Source organism: Typopeltis vanoorti, chromosome 1, assembly GCF_054136105.1.
Source record: "Typopeltis vanoorti isolate ZY-2024b chromosome 1, IOZ_Tvanoo_1.0, whole genome shotgun sequence".
Classification (NCBI taxonomy): domain Eukaryota; kingdom Metazoa; phylum Arthropoda; class Arachnida; order Uropygi; family Thelyphonidae; genus Typopeltis; species Typopeltis vanoorti.
In genome coordinates this window covers 142,523,523-142,541,127 of record NC_143549.1, presented here as the reverse complement: position 1 = coordinate 142,541,127, position 17,605 = coordinate 142,523,523, and the positions used below count along the sequence as shown (strand labels likewise).

General features: G+C 33.9%; 1 protein-coding gene across 2 annotated transcripts in view; it reads left to right on the top strand.

The window, feature by feature from the left end:
- LOC150110494 (uncharacterized) overlaps positions 1 to 17,605 on the top strand; it is a 317,332-nt gene that overhangs the window by 116,858 nt on the left and 182,869 nt on the right. For both annotated transcript variants that reach the window (XM_090399521.1, XM_090399529.1), the window contains 2 exons: positions 6,183 to 6,305; positions 13,701 to 13,820. In XM_090399521.1, the coding sequence (XP_090255647.1) occupies positions 6,183 to 6,305; positions 13,701 to 13,820 (243 nt within the window). The remainder of the gene's footprint in view (positions 1 to 6,182; positions 6,306 to 13,700; positions 13,821 to 17,605) is intronic.

Genomic DNA, 17,605 nt, shown 5'->3' with positions numbered 1-17,605 from the left:
CGAAAGATGAAACTCTGCTGTTCAAATCCTAAATTAAACTGAAATGCTTCCATAAATCAGACTGACTACTATATATAACTACATAATTGAATGTGCAGAACCTTCAGCGGAAAAGTAAAAGGAGAACAAAAGAGGAACGAAACTATGTTTGGGAAGGATGATAAAAAAACATTTTCTTCATCTGCAGAAATTAAATGAACTGGAAATGAAGAACACCAATCAGAAAATGGATGTGGTAGCCTGTTGTTTAACGAATGAAGTAGTATCCATTCGTGAGTAGCAATAGCAGATATCGTAAGGGATGTGGTGAATTTTTTTCATGGTGGAGTGTTGACTTGAGTCCTGAAGTTATCTATTTGGATTTATGAAGAATAAAATTCATTCAGAAGTAAATTCAATGATCGAAATGTGCTTAAATTTTCTTGTCGGTCAACGATGATTGTGTACTTGACGCATGTCCCGGAGTTTTTAATGAATTTTACCTAATTAGTGATCTCTCTAATTTTGGAGCGTTTTTATACATCTTTAATTAATACTGATATTGCAGACACTAGTCTGATAGAATTTAAACCTCGTCAAATCCTTTTCAGCAAAATCAGAGTGCCATTTATTGTCCTTAAATAACTCTCTTGTGATTTAAATGCCTCAGAACGTGATTTCTTTGCTTTGGAAGGTGGATACGCAGACTATTTCTACCAGACGAACTGAATTAATTGACATTTTTGTTAAATTTTAATCTGACATATGAGTGAAAGATTTTTATGCATGGAAATGTTTCTATTTATATTTATATTTATATTAACTATAATTATTATCTAGTAGTAGTAGTAGTAATGTGCTTTAATCAAGATGATTTGCAAAATGTTCAAAAATTTAATAACATATCCAGACAATAAATGCATCATGCAGAATAAGTTACTGCTCACTTCGGACGTAGGAAATTCCTTTCATCAAAGAAACGTTGCTCAGATGATAACTTAAAGTTATTCCTAAACTAGCTTGCTGAATTCTATTCATTTTTATATTGCAGCGAATAACTTTTATGATTCCAACTAACAGAAATGTACATATTATAATTAAAAGAAGTAAAACGGTTGAGCATATTATTATAAATTCTGTTTCATTCACATGGATAGGAAAATATGAATGAGATTCTGTATGCTTCTTTTTCATATGATTCTAAACATCATCTAGGGGTATTTGATAATAGAAACTCTTACTGTATTTGTATATTGCAATTTCTACTGCAGTATTGTCGGCTGTTTTTATTCGTCTACAACACGATGTACAACCTAAAAAAAGTTCATAGACAGTCTCAAACACTTCGTAAGCTTAAATTCAATTTATTTTGGCATAGTCAGCAATCCTTGATTGACCATACTTATGGCGACAGATGTATTTTTATGTTCTTCTAAATGGATGCTTGCAGATTGGATGAGCGGATGAAAGCCGTCGGCTTCAGATAAATTTGACTGCATTGGAGAGATTGCACTTTTTAAAGATCTGGCTGACTATTTTTCTGAGGTGCCCTGATATAAGGAAGAATGATAGCATTACTATAGTCATCATGTTGAGAGGGATGTAAAGAGATGGGAGGAACAATTAATTTGTTAATCTTTTAGCACTGTAGCCATTGGACAGGAGGGTCTGATCAAGGAGAGTTCACTCTCGGTAGAAGAGAGATTGGAGGCTCTATTAACAACGTATTTGATAACACCATATAAGGAGAATGATGGAGAAAGTTTGTCTATATAAAACCTGTGTGGGTGAGTTTTCTGTGAACTGAGAAAGAAACTGTGTCATTGGAAAGACGAATGATTGGAGTATCTAGAAAAGGCAATATTGTTGTTTTCATTTTCTATAGTGAACTGGATTCTAGGATGTCTGTTGAGATGGAGGAGGCAAGAGTCTAAAGTGTCTAAGCAATGTGGCCAAATAGAGAACACATCATCAACGTACGTTAGCCAGTTAGAAGGTTTGAGAATAGCAGTATCAAGAGCATGTTTTACAAAATGCTCCATATAATAAATGGATAGATGGGGAGAAGAGAGAGAGAGCTCATGGCTGTACCCGCAATCTGTTTGTAGATATTATTTTTCCAAGTGAAGTAACCAGAATGAATTGTATGGACAGCTGCGGGGTTTCGAGATTGGCAGCATTTGAATCCTGTTACAACGTCATGAAAAGTCATTATATCAGAAAAAAATTACGTCGAATGGAAAACTTTCGAATTAACAATTAAGAAAGGTGGTTTTGTAGACGATCAATTACAAGAAGAAATTTTAAAAGAAAAGGAAAAGTGAAGACATATTTTAAAAGTTATTTTGTATGCCATTCCGCGCTGCGTAAAAAATAATGACGCTTTGAGAGGAGCTTGTGAAAAAATTGGTCATCCCGAATGGGAAAAATTTTTGAACACGATGGAATTAATTAGTCATTACGATCCTATTATTGCGCAACTTACTGAAAGTCATAAGAAAATTCAAGTTAATTATTTCTCTCCTATAATACAAAATGATATAATTAATATAGTTACTTCTAAAATTAGACAGCATATTATTTCAAATATTCAAAAAGCAAAATATTTTCTATTTTATTTGATAACACACCTGACGCTTCTCACCAGGAACAGATAACTCAAATTTTGCGCTATGTTAACATTGATCCTGACACGAATAAATGTAGCATTGAAGAAACCTTCATGGATTTTATTGTGACACATGAAAAAACTAGCGAAGCACTTGCGAATGACATCGAAAAAAAGTTAATATCAGACGGATTAAATATTAGAAATATAAGAGGACAGTCATATGATGATCGAACGAATGTGGCAGGTAATACAAGGGGGGCACAAGCTAGGATACTACGTTTAAACAATATGGCGAGGTTTGTTCCATGCACTGCTCACAGCCTTAATTTAATAGGCATTCATGCTGCACAAACATCTGTTCAAATGAAATCATGTTCTGGAACAAGTCAACAATTGTTTAACTTTTTTGTAAATTCTACTAGTAGATGGGATCTTTTAAAGGAAAAATTATCTGTTCGTCTTAAAGGTTTAAGTGACACGAGGTGATCCACAAAAGCTAAAGCGGTAAAAGCCTTACGAAATCAAATGCCTTTAATAATACAACTTCTTAATGAAATGTGTGTTTGACAAAGACAAGGTACAGTAGACTCTGTAACAAATGCTCGAATGTTGCTAAAATTATTAACAAAATTTTATTTTGTTGCACTATTAATATTTTGGTATACAATATTAGGAAAGATAAATAAAGTAAATTTACTTTTACAAGAAAAAAAAAAAAACCACAGTCGAAAATGCTGCGAAAATGATAAAAGCTCTAAAAAATGAAATTTAACAGCACCGAAATTATTTTTTCGTTCGCTTCACAATTCGGCAAAAAGTTTAGCCGAAACAATAAATATTGAAACTTACATTCCAGAAAAGAGACGGCGCAAAATAAAAAATATGCCTAGTGAGAAAGCTGCTGGTGATTCGTTTGCCATGAATGAAACTGAATTACTAAAAAAAGAAATGTGTGAAGTGTTAGATCTAATACTCATACAACTCAACGATAGATTTACTGCTTTACTACAAGAGGTCGCAAACGACTTCAGTTTTTTAAATGGACACGCTTTAACAATTATGCAGCTAGTTGATCTCAAACGATGAGCAGCTGACCTGGCATTGAAATATAATAGCCACTTCGATGCTTCAGAATTTGTATGTGAAATTGAGAGTTTCAAATATCAAGCCATGGAAGTTTTTGAAAATTTAGGCTATATGGACGCTTTTCAAATCTTGCCAAAAAATTACGAACTCTCATTACAAAACACGTATCCAAATCTAGCCATAGCATTAAGGATTTTCATAACAATGCCTGTAACAACAGCTTCCTGCGAACGTTCGTTTAGCAAATTGAAAATTGTAAAATCGTACCTTCGTTCTTCTATTGGACAAGAGCGATTGACAAACATGTCAATAATATCGATTGAAAAAGATATTGCAAAAACATTAAATTATGACGATATAATATATGCGTTTGCAAATGAAAAAAGCTAGAAAAATTTCTTTATAAAATATGCTGAACTTATTTATGTTTTTATTATATTATTTTATATTATACCTATGTCGTGTATTTCTTTAATTTATTTGTCATTGAATATGAATAAAAATTTGTTCTTATTTAATAGATTATTTATGTATACAAATACATAATTGGATTTACAGGCAACTCATTTTAATTGGGTTAATAGTAAGTATTTAACATATTGCATTTAGTAAAATATAACTTGTTACATTTAGATTTTTCAATATTTTTGTCATTTTTGGAATGCGGGGGACGCAAGTTAGACACTTGCCACAGGCGCTTCATATCCTCGTTACGGCACTGGTTTTTCATCATGAACACACTATTCTTTCATTATTCAAAACAGTCAAGCTAGTCAGAGAGCACGTGTATTGATAGACACAGCAGACTGGATATATGATTCATGTCCCCATCATTATGAAAATTAAGTTTATCCAAGCCAAGTTATAAGAAGAATTCGCTATGGAATCAAGCCATATATGATACACATGAAGGTATAATTATATATAGCCTATACACTTATTTTTCACTGAAGCACATACAGGATCTGTATAATAATCGCTTTTCATAGAAGCGAATTGTATATATTTGTATAGTGCTTATGTACTTCCAAATAAAGCGAATCCGAAGTGATTTAGAGGTATTATTCTGTTTTTTTTTTTCTTGATAAATGACAAGAAGCCGAGTACAAGAACCATACTTTCATGAATGAAATCAAAACACGGACCACTTTGTCAAAATACTTGACTTAATTTTTATTTATAAAATTTATACGGAATTTATATAAAGAGCCTGTGTAGCTCAGTGGATGTGGCGTTTGCACACCATCGCGCTAGGCCGCACGAAGGAAGTCTGGGTTTCGAGTCTAGTCGGCGACTAGAGGAAATTTTTCTAAGCCTTTTTTCGACCGGTTCCCGAGTTAGTCGATCTCTGGCACGGGCAAGCAGGTTTTTCCTCCCGGAAACTCGAGTTTTTCGTCCTGTAAACTCAAGAAAATCGACCGTAGAACCCACATTATTTCAGACATTAAATATATTGTGTTAGGGTTAGTCACCACGAGATGGCGGCACATTTGAGCCGTCTCTCTTCACTGCGTACCGCTTAATTAGTGATAGGCTTGGGCCATCTGTCTCTGATTGGGTACCAGTGGAGATTGAACTGCCCACTCAGTCTCCAAAAGTTAGATAGGGCTAAATGGCCTCGCCTACTCCCGTATATACGGGAATAAAAAGGCGTTAGCTGATTTTTTTTTTTTTTTTTATACGGAACACCTTCACTTCACCAGGTTTAACGCAGCGCCATTTTTACCTTCGATGTTAAACTTTGTATTCTGTATATTACTTTTTTATTATGATTTTTCAAACTTTATAAAAAAATAAGCGAAGAGTAATTTTTATTTATATAATATAATCAATGGTTGAGAACATTTTTTCTTTTCCGGCCTACAAATTTGATTAGTTTTAATCGGCCTACAAAATGAGAACTGTCCTGCAGTGAGCTATAAATTGCCGTTTCTTGAACCCTGGTTTCGATAAATGTATTTCAGACTATGCCGAACCAAATTCCCTTAAACATTCCTGTCACCACCTGTCTGAAAACGGTTAAAAATCTCAAGAAAAATATCCTCGCATCAAAATCTGAGTGTTGACTTTCCAGTTACAGGTTCAAATGAAAATAACTAAAAAGAGAAAGCAGCTCCCTCTATATCATGTTTTGAGATTTTGTGAAATATAGCATTGAGACGATTATGATGATTTCATATTCGTAGAACGTTTCGTGACGATTGGTTCAAAGGTTCGAAAGTAATTTAGGAGAGAGAGAGAGAGAGAGAGAAAAACACAGAAAGACTCATGTTGTAATCTGATAAGCTTGAATCTGATAGCTTTTATTCCTTGTGGAAAGTAGGTCATTTAGAAAACGCGATCTCGTTGCACCTATTTAATGTAACGTAATCATTTTACTGCACTTTACTCCTTAAAAGCCACACATAAAAATTTCCAATTCGGAAATAGTGCGTCTATATAAACCTACTCTTAGGTCTGCGGTGCAGCGCATGACACTTACGTAAGTATCGCTCTCTCTTTCCAGTTGCAGACGCCTGTAGTAGGAACAACGGAGGATGCTCTCACCGTTGTGATACAGTTGGCGGTAAGGCAGTGTGCGGCTGTCTCGCAGGATATGCTCTAGGTCCAGATGGAAAGACCTGTGAAGGTAAGATTGTTTTGTACTTTGTAGCAAATGAATACTTACATAGTTGATCATAATGAAGTTTATCTACATTAAATGCGCTTTGCTTTCCTCAGCATTATGTCTATAATAAAGGCGTATGAAATTACTACTAGTTAATTGCCTCTTTACCCCTTTACTTACAACGTGTATTATCATTTTCATTCTATAGCAGTTTGGGGATTTCGAACCTCGACAATGGTTACAATCGGAATGGAATAGTCAATTGAAATATTTTAGTTATTGTTTTTATATTTCATGTGATATTTCATATAAATTTAGTCTTCCTAAAAACAAGTATTTATTTATATTTTCGGACTTCTGATTTTTTTTTCGTTTTCTTTTCTTCTTCTGAATATTTTATACGGGTTTTCTCCGTTTCTTTTCGAAGTTTTATTGGAATCTGTTTTAGAATATTTAATTCCATATATTCATCGAACTACAATGTTTTTTTTTCGTTCCAGAACCACCACTTTTTTTTTTCTTCGTGTACTTTCTGAATGCAGAAACTACAATTATTTTCGACCATAAACTGATCACGATTGACTTTAAAAGATCGCACGCACGTTTCTGTGATTAATTTAGCTTCAGTCACTTCCGTTGTAATTAACATCTTGATTCAGATGTCAATTAGTACAGAAGGCTTGCTTTTCCGTAGGCCTGCACACGCACTTTTCATCAGTCTTAACTCAAGGTTTAGTCAAATATAATTTTCTTTTGTGCTGTGTAACCTTGAGGGGTATTAAGTAGAGGCTGTCAGTGGACACCCCGGGAGTTCTTAGAGACATGAAGGTTTGCCAAACAGTCTTTCCTCTCTGTTGGACCGATGTATACTCGTTTAATATTACAGCCATATTCTGGATAAACTTTTCTTATTCTCTGTCGGTGGTTAAGTATAAACTATCCAACCAAAGCTTACTGTCATATAGCAATGACGGACGCTTATTCATAACCTTCTCTCTTCCCCGAGATCCTCTTCTAGATTATTTCCAGTGCACCATTGGCAGACTATCCCACTATCCCGCCATCATAACCTACTTCCTGATTTAATGCATAATTTCAGTACAGCCGAATACATATTTCAGTGGCAGTTTTAAAATCTTCCCATCCCGCTTTCGACGTAGATAAACCCAACTTCCATATTTTATTATAAAATATGATTTTTTATATTAACATTGTGTGTGTTAAAATGTAACAATCCTATTAATATAATTCCTAGTACGTTCACATTAAGATATTCCCATAATTCGTCTTAACAAAACGACAAGAATGATTCTTGGTCTGTTACTGAACAGATAAACTGCCTTTACATTTCTGTGTATGAAATATTTAATTTTGCTATCTTATCCTATTGTATTCTCTTTTGTGTTTTTATGATACTCCATCCATGAGAAGTTGGAAACCTATCTAATTAGCGCAATGGGAAATAATAAGCTTGAGGTAATTCGAAAACCCCGCCCTGGAGATTAAACATGGTCTTATTCACTTCAGATCTCCATGAATCGTACCTACTATCTCGAGACATTTACAAACGTCCATGTTACATTGGGATTCGATCATATGGCAAACGTGTGGCAAAGCAGTGGCGCAGTCCTTTCGACCACCGAAGTCGACAAGGCTACACACAGCTAAACCGTATAAGTTTCCATTGTATTTCTTTCCAAAAACATCCATCACTGGCGTACACAAATGTTTTAAATATAAATAATTAAATCTCATTTGGCTTATTCTTGCTCTATCCGGCTTATCCTAACTAAACTGCACAATTAGCTCATTACTGGGCTGCTATTCGTATATGTTGCTACATCTTTTAATAATACAAAGTGTGAAATTCTGGCAGGGTGTAAGCATATTCTTAATGGTTTCACATTTTTAGAGAAGTAGAGGTAAAATGTGACGTATAATAGAGGAATATCTAGAGGAATGAAAGGAATGTGTGTGAAACTCTATCAGGAGATATCTCGCTAAGTCTGAAACTGCGTACATAAAAATTACGCTCATTACATCAGTATCAGAAAATATTAAATACATTAAGGGAATACAGTCGGTACTCGTTTAGGAGATATAATCCTCAAATAATATACCATGTGCATCTGCAGGGGGGAACGGGACACTTGTTTCCCCCTCCGATCTACTTGTGAAAAAAAATTAAATAAATATTTCTTTATTTATTTATACAAATGTAATCATTTGTCTCCAAGCTTTGCCCCCTGGAAAATTTTGCTTTTCTCCCCCCCCCCCCCCACTGGAAAATTTTCTGCGGACGTCCATGATTACTACTTTAAAATTATAATTTGTTCAAGAAAAAATTATTTACATATCAAACAACAAAACAGTCGACTAAACATGCTAATTCACAAAATTCATATAATATTAATGTATCTCTGCACATCGTATAATGTTGGGTATGGCGTACTTAGACTAGTACTGGCGTCCTTTAAGACTGTTTCATTATTCAGTTAACTTCTTTGCAACCAATATTATCCTCTTTAACATTACATAAAGGCACGTTCGGCATTTACACGCAGCATTTATTTTATTTAAGGCAAAAACAACGAGTGATGAAGAGCACAATGTCTTCCCCATGTCCCACTAAATGCACTATGTTCTAAACGCGTCTTTCTCAGAGATCTAATAACATTGTGTGAAAGAATGCGGCATTCTGAAGGTCCGCATCATTCTATTGCTCTACTTCTCATTTTCCTCACATAAATACTTGTAACAGTATACGCCTAATCTGTTCTCCTCCGCCATGATTGGTTCCGGGATAGTTCGTTAAGTTCCAGTGGTGTGTTGCAATATTCTGGAGATATAAGAGATTTTATTCTACTAGCTAATAAATCTGGGAATCAGAGCAATTTATTAGCAGCCAAACTAATAAATCGGTAATGTAGTAAGAAAATAGATAATAGCTGCAATACTGCAATTGTTTTCATAGATTTCTGTATATGATCGTATATAAAGCATGAAATATACCTCATGCAGTTGATAACTTCATAAATAACAGTAACACCCACAAACTTTATTTATAAGAGTTGAAATTATTATAATGTTGATCAAATACTTCGTCTTCTTTCTCATATTCGAAATACAACGCATAATAGGCTTCTCACCTTGCAGAAAGTGTTGCGCATATCCAAATTATTCACCTCTTAAAAGTACTCGATTTGCAATAATTAATTTGCTTATACCAGCTTTTTACCCTTCGTTAAAGGGAAACGCCTTTCTCTATTTTCAAAAATTACCATTCAGAAATGATGGTGGTGCTACGTTGACGTAAGATGTACGAACAACCGAAAATAAAAGCAGCGCATTTCAGCCAATGCAACGTGGTGGATTTAAGAGCAGTGAGGCTAGTACGTGCCTGCGCTCCCCAATATCGGAAGAGCAGAAAGTCTCATGGTCTGGTTTCCGAGATTGCTACTTTTCAGTCAGTTCCCTTAAACTAAAATTTTTCCTAAAACTATTTTTTTTAAAAAAAGTATTTTTTCTGCATATCTGTGCAATAAAATTTCTTTGGAGACCTGTTCGAATTCGACGGGATAATATTGTGGACCCGGTAAACAAAAGGCACAGCGATGGGAATTCCTCTCTCTTCTACACTAGTTAATTACTTCATAGGATTATGTAGGATTCTCTACAATGAATGTTGAGAATAATTCTACATAATTAATTCCCCATGAATTAATGGAGAACTATTTCCTTATAATACATTAGAATCGGAAATCAACCATATCATCCCTTTTAGGGGGAGGTCTTCTCGTTCTTCGTCAACCAGGTGAGATACTTCACTACTTAAATTTTTCGAAAGAACATAAACACACACACACACACATATATATAATCCCGTTTCTTTAACCACTCAAGAGGAGCGGTTAAAGAAACGGGAGCTATACATTGACGGCATGGCCATTTCTGATGTTAAAGGAAGGGACTAGGCCGAATGATAGTTGAATATCAAGGGGTGTCTAGACTGTAGGTTTGGCGAAAGATTGGCTTTCTTGTGTTTTCCAGACGCTTGCATCTGTATTTTATCTATTTGGCCAATCTGAAAGATGTAGTTTATTTGTCGCAAGGAACGTAAAAATTCCACTAAGGAATCTAAATCTTGTAGAACATACTGTTGGCTCTAACACAGAATTCTTTGGAAGAAAGTCTTTCTCATGACTTTAAGTTGTTATTGGACAGTTATATAAGAAGTACTCTGAAACATTGATACATTTCTATCATCTTAACGCATCTGAAAAAATCTACTCCATAACAATGCTTCTCAAGAACAAGCAATATTAAGGATACTGTATTGGCGTCAGTTAATGAATTTTTTATCGCATCGTGTGAACTTTAGTGCATTCCGACCATGCTGCTCAATTCATATTCATTTTCCACATTGGAATTGCTAAATTTTCTGTTGTATATTCCTACGCATGCATGCTAATTAGATTCCTACTCATGATGACCTTGATGTATGGAAGAACATTATAATAGAAATATTTCTTTCCTTCCTTCCTTCCCGGATCAAGGACAGACTCGAAATAGCTGTAGAAAGAAGTTGCACTCGCTTCTCTGCATTCGAATTAAAATTTCCTTCAGTAGATAATTTTTTTTCAATTTGTCTTATTCATAAATTATACAAATACTTCATATGCTGAAAGACAGTAACAGACTTTTCTAGAAAGAGATTCGTTTGTTGTGATATGCTCTATTTTAAATTCAGACTAAAACAAATCGCATGCTTGAAAGCATTTGATAACAAATCAATCTTTCTGTTATAAGGAAGCAAGAAAGTTTTGGTTTTTCTTTAAAAATAAAAATAACAACATTTCATCTACATAAAGATGAATATAAATCCAGTTTAATACCATCAGAAACAATTAAGGAGTGTTTGAGGATAACAGAATTAACACGCGTATACAATGACTAGTCCATTGGTTTGACTAGTTCCAGAATTTTGACTGTATCTTTTGAAAGAAATCTTGAACATCGTTTGGTTGACTGGTCTCTTAGATGATTTTTTCTCATTTCAGTATTGGATCATATATGGAGAAACTGAGCGAGACTTCGTTCATCGATTTTTCGTAAAATCTTAACTTCTTAGTTTTAGTTTTTCACAAAAAACGCAGATGAAGAATGAGGCCATTTGCTGGTTTGGTCAAGTAGTGTGTGTGGGTGGGAACGTGCGCGCGCAATGGCTGTATTGGTGTGCGATTAACAAAATATTGAAATTTCCCGATTCAATATAAATGGTGAAGAGAATCCAAGACTTTGGGTTCCGAATTAATTACAAATTTAATTCTTTAAATTAATTGCTTTAGTTCTACTCAAACGGCTTTCTGAGACAAATTAAAACTAGAATTAGTTTTTATTATTAACATTAGGAAAGTAAATTTATTTCTTCATCAATGAATTACGCATAGTAAGATTAAATGTCATTTTAAAAAAAATTGAACTATTTGAATTCATTCAAGAAGTGGGGTATTTTCACTCGTTTCTATATTTTTGTCGAGTTATCTATCTCATATTATTTTATATCTCATACGGAGGTGGAACGATTTTTGATCCTGCAAAAATTTTTGATCCCACAAAACAGGTAAACCTGTCGAACCAACTTACACAAGCACTTTATAAATATGATGCACTTGCCTAAAAGTTTAATTGTATCAACCGTAATTTCAAGCAATGACAACAATAACAACAACAACAATTATATCGTCATCTTTCATAGAACTAATATTTGATGTCAGGATACTCGAATATTTTCCCCTTTATCGTGAATTATTCTCTTATCCTATAGAGCTGACGACTCATTTACATAAATTATTTAATTGTTACTGCACTATCTTCCCAGTCATCGCAATTTGCTTTTTAAAGCAACAGGAGAAGTCTGCCTTCACTTATAAACATTTAAGACTTGTATTTCACTTTATTTTTTTTATCAAACTTTCTTTCAATTACTTTTAAGCAAAAAAGTAGTATATTTCTTTGGTTTTCTTAAACCATCTATCTTCGTCATCTCCTTTTCAACTACGCAGCCAACACATCCATCAAAGAACTAAAAGGAAATATTTCGAATTTTTACGCTTCTCCTATTTTCATGATTCGTCTTCTTGGAAACCACGATAAATGCAATACATTACGTGAAGTTATGATCACACAACACGAGACGTTCTTGTAGGGGGGTAGGAAAGGAGAAGGTCATACATGCTGCGAAGTAGACACAAAACACTCAGTGGAAGCTCTTGAAATATAAGCTTTCTAGGAATAAATTGTGCACATATCTTCAATGTCAAATGGAGAAGTGGCTTTATGTTTCAAAATTTGATATGAAAACTGCAGCACCCAAAGAAAAAAATAAAATAAAATCTCATGTTCAAAGTGAATATTTCTATACATAAGCAGAATAAATGTAGATCTTTGAGTATGAGTACATAATAAAATAAATAAGTACATTACATAAGTGCACTTTATTATGTTATGACGTCAAATTATAAAGACTAAGTACTACTCTTGAACGATTTATGCTAAAGATGGCCATTACTATATTAGTTATCAGAAATCATAATACAGTATGTGAATTGAGAAGCCATTTATCACATTTGGACACAATAGAAATCATTCACGTACTATTACGTTACTTTATGCATATATTAGATACATTTATTTCTTATTTCAATGCGGAAAATAATATGATTACAGTTGATGGTCTCTAAAACGATACATTCACAGGTAATTACTTAAAATTTTTAACGCATTTGATTCATAAGATTTCGTTCAAATTTTTGTATTAACGAGTTTAGAGAAAAAGTATTTTCTGATTGCATTTGCGAGATGTCAAGAAAAATTCACCTGCACAGATGTGTGTGTATTCTTTACGATGCGAGAATTATGGGAACTTGGGAACTGATTTTCAAGCAGTTCGTAGCCAATAGAAACTTCGCAGACATATTTGCTGTAATTATTGTTTGCATATTATTACACAATATGAATATTTTATACAAAATCAACTTCATTCAAATATGACAAAGTGAATTCCAAACATTTTTTATGAATATGGACTTTTTACATAACCTTAGGAAGACGGTGAGTGTGCCTATATAGGTTCAGAATGTTTCTACATTTTACTATTAGCTAGTTTTAAACAAATACATTGAAAAAGTTTTAATTTTAGTGTGCAGTTAACAAAATATTGAAATTTCACAATTCAATATAAATGGTGAAGAGAATCCAAGACTTTGGGTTCCAAATTAATTACAAGAATTTTGTAATATTTTTCACTATATTTATTAAACTTTTCTTTGTTTTCTTTCTTCATTCTGTCCATTCTGGTGTATGAATGAAATATATTTTTGATAAAAAGACAATATTCTTTTTCTTTCTCTCTAGATGTGGATGAGTGTACCACAAACAACAGATGTGCTCATGTATGCCATAATGTTCCAGGATCCTATAACTGCATGTGCAATTTTGGTTTCCAGCTGGGCAACGATGGACATGCATGCTTTCGTAAGTAATTCTGTATATACTATGACCAGTAATATTTCCAATTTTCGTAATAAAATCACATGAAAATGAAGCTCCTAAATCTTCGGGTAAATCACCAAAGTAAAATTATTGAATAATGCATTTTTACATCAAACGTTTTCATTGAGTTGGATAATGAGGGTTAAATTTTATTTCACACTAGTATACTAAACGTGAAAAAGAATACCGCCAAACAACAACGCATACAATGAATAGAATCGTTTGTTGAATTGATCAAACTGTACGTCCTCCACTAAACTAGCATTCCGCCTTTCCTTATAGGAAGTATTAGTTTGAATGTCCATCGTTTTTATTCTCCAGACATTTCATGAATAAGTGGATATCTTCAAAGATGCCATCAACTGTTTTAGTAAGTTAATGCACATAGGAAATAAGGAGAACTTTACACTCACAACTTTGGATATCTGCCTCATTATAGAATTTGGAAGAGATGATGGGAATATTTCTCTCCTTTAGATGAAGATCAACGCAAAAGTGGTAGATGGAGATCATCTACCACTTTTTTTGTCTTTTGTCATAAAATAAGTAATCAGCAGTGTACATACTTTTGTCTGTATACTGCTGATTACTTATGTTATGACATTTCATAGAACATAATGAAATAAATGCACTTGTAGTTTCTAAGATAGATTAATATAAATTCTACTTGTGAAAATACAGGGAGACATTTTTTACTCACATTTCTTCATTCTTTGTGTTTTGTGCAAGCGTAAAGTAAAACTTTTCATGCACTTCATTTCAACTAATCTGCTTGATCCTAAGAGGTTTCACAACGAAACTTCTTTAAGTTTTCTAAAAACATTACTGCTAAGTTGATTTTTAACATTTCTTGCGTATCTTTGTCTTCTATTTCATTTAGTTTCCTTCTCAGATAACGTCTCAGGAAGATCCCTTAATCCCATTTCCGTTTTCACAAACGAAAACTTTTCCCATTATCCTGATTGTTCTAACGGAGGATGGAAAGATTTGATGAAGATCGATCCTCTTGTCGGTGATTTTAGCGTTTCTTGATTAAGCGTTTCAGTTACAGACCACCTATTATCGAACAGGCTTTGAGATAATTTAGATAGATAGAGACACACACACACACACACACACACACACACACACACACACACACACACACACACACACACACACACACACACACACACACACACACACACACACACGCACGCACACGCACAAAGAGGGAGAGAAAGGGAAGGAGAATCTGATCTTAAAACGGCGCCTTGTTGACCGTGTGCGCGTGTGTGTGTGTGCGTGTGTACATGCGCGCGCGCGTGTGTGTATGTGTTCACAAAGATGTCTCTCTCTCTCTCTATCAATAGTTCTCTGTTCGAATTTATAAAAAAAATAATCCACATTTGCATCGAGATTTACTAAACAACTCTGCACCGATTCGTATGATCTTATTTCGCGACATCTAATAGTTTAATAACCGCAGACTTCTTTTAAAACTTTCCTGTTTCTTCACTTGCAAGTATTATCGCCTTTTAAAGAGCGAGAATGAGATGCAATCACGTCTGACGTCGGCTAATTCGATCTGATTTTGTAATGCATCCACTTACTTAAAACTTCTACCGGTATGTAAAGTAGGTCAGTCACAGAGACGATGTGATTAATCTTATGTCATCTACTTAATTATTCAGTCTGCTCTACTTCTTTCTATTTGATTCATCCTTTTATTCGTTGAGTTTGCTTACTTTCATTTGACTTTCCATTCTATAAGGGTGTTTACCTGTTTATCGAATTTCTTTCGTAATGTTTTACCTTCACTTTTGAGAGGATTGAGAAGGGATAGAAGAAGAAGAATCTAATCTGAAAAAGGGATGCGTGTTCTATTATATTATTTCAAGGTTTGGTTGGTAAAAAATAGTTTCTTAATCAGAGAAGCATTTTCCTGCGTTTGATTTCTTTTATTTCTTGAGATTAATGCCAACCGGCAAAAATCTTAGTTACTTTCTGCCCTAACTCATTCAAAAAAGGTTCATTTGGTTGGAAAGAGATGAATTATATTTCTACAATCCCAGAAACATTCGCAAGGGTTTGAAATTAAAGGTGAGTTAGCTGGTCCCTTATGGAATCATTAAAATTCAGATTGGCTAAAATTCTATGCGTTTTGTTTTAGAGATTGTCACTGAAGGCGAGTTCTGGTATGCCAGTAGCTTGGTTCTCCAACCCGTATGTCTCTGTTTGCGGGAATTAAAATTCATGTTTTTGGAACGGATTAAACCCCGTTGTCATCTTGGTATAAAGCAATTACCTTGATTTGAATTTGTAAATGTTTCCAGTGCAAACTTTAATTTCAAACTTTAAATCTTAAATTTTAAAACTTTATCTAATGCACTAGATAAAATTCAAATTCGGGTGTTTTACAATCTTTATTTTCTTTCGATTAATTGCTCTAAAGAGGCGGAGATGCCTTCCAAATTTAGAATTATTATTCTCGAAAACTCCGAAAGCAAGTCAAAAAATCGCTAAACTTACATAAACAATTAATAAAGCAAACACGTCTTATAGTATTAGTTGCTTCTTCGTAATGATACCCAACAAAACTCCATAATCGTTCCTAATCCCTTGATGAACATGAGAAATGTTTATGTCACCAGCTTGTTAATAATAAAGCGAAGCTTCGCCAATGTAGCTGCTGCTAAACTTCGCTGTTACCGGAAAGGACAGATTTTTTTTTACGCAAAAATCAGTTGTTCTTTTTTTTAAATCTTTTTTTTTTGTATTCTTAGAGTTGTTGGAGGAAGAAGCATTAAACTATTAACAGATTTTGTCCAATCAATGCCTCTTTCTGTATAATGTGTTTATCTTTGTATTTTTTCTATATAATTATATGCATTTTTAAACTTTCATTAACACCTAAAAATAACAGAACAAAGTAAAGAGACAAATTACTCATAAGTTATAGTTACAAGTTATAGTTACAAATAATCAACCTAATTTCCAGAAGAAGTTTCTTTTATTGGCATTATCATCCCTCTAAGTCCTTGAAACATTAAGCGATAATAGAAAAGAACTTTAGCACCCGTAATACCTATTAAGTCTTTAACGGCTTAAGACAATACTTTCTAACACGGGGCGAAAAGTGTTTAAGGATACGGGCTCTGTACTATTGAATATAATTTGGAAACTCTCCAGGTAATACAGAAAACCTAATTACTGAGCCAAGAAGATATTATCTAAGCTTTATATAGAGAGCAAACGTCTATCAGGAGTAAACAAGCATCTGGAAGTGCAGTCCTCGAAGCACATTAGGAGGAAACAAATGAAGACGTGGTTTCCGCATTCGATTAAGGGTGTTAATCTGAGAGTACCTATATTTGATATAGGATATTTGATTGCCATGACAGTCTCTACAGACTGTCATATATATATATATATATATATATATATATTTTAATGCTCCGGATCTCCAATAAGCAAAATATTGGTGATGCATCTGTTGATGAAAATTATCTAAAGATTTACAAATATTTATGACCTAATGGATTTCCAATCCACGGTCTCTAGATGGCAAAGTGGTCGGTTCCCATACTTGGTCACGGAAGGCTTTTAAATTGTTTTTGTTGGAAGCGAATTTTTTTCGTTAACTCGCTAACTGCTTCCATTGTTCATTATTTATACGTTGCATCATCCTCTTTATGGAAAGAGGTTTAAAAATTAGCTCGGATGTTACCAACACTAACTGAAAGGAGAAATGCGAATACAAGCAGTGAATATTAATAATTGCGGAG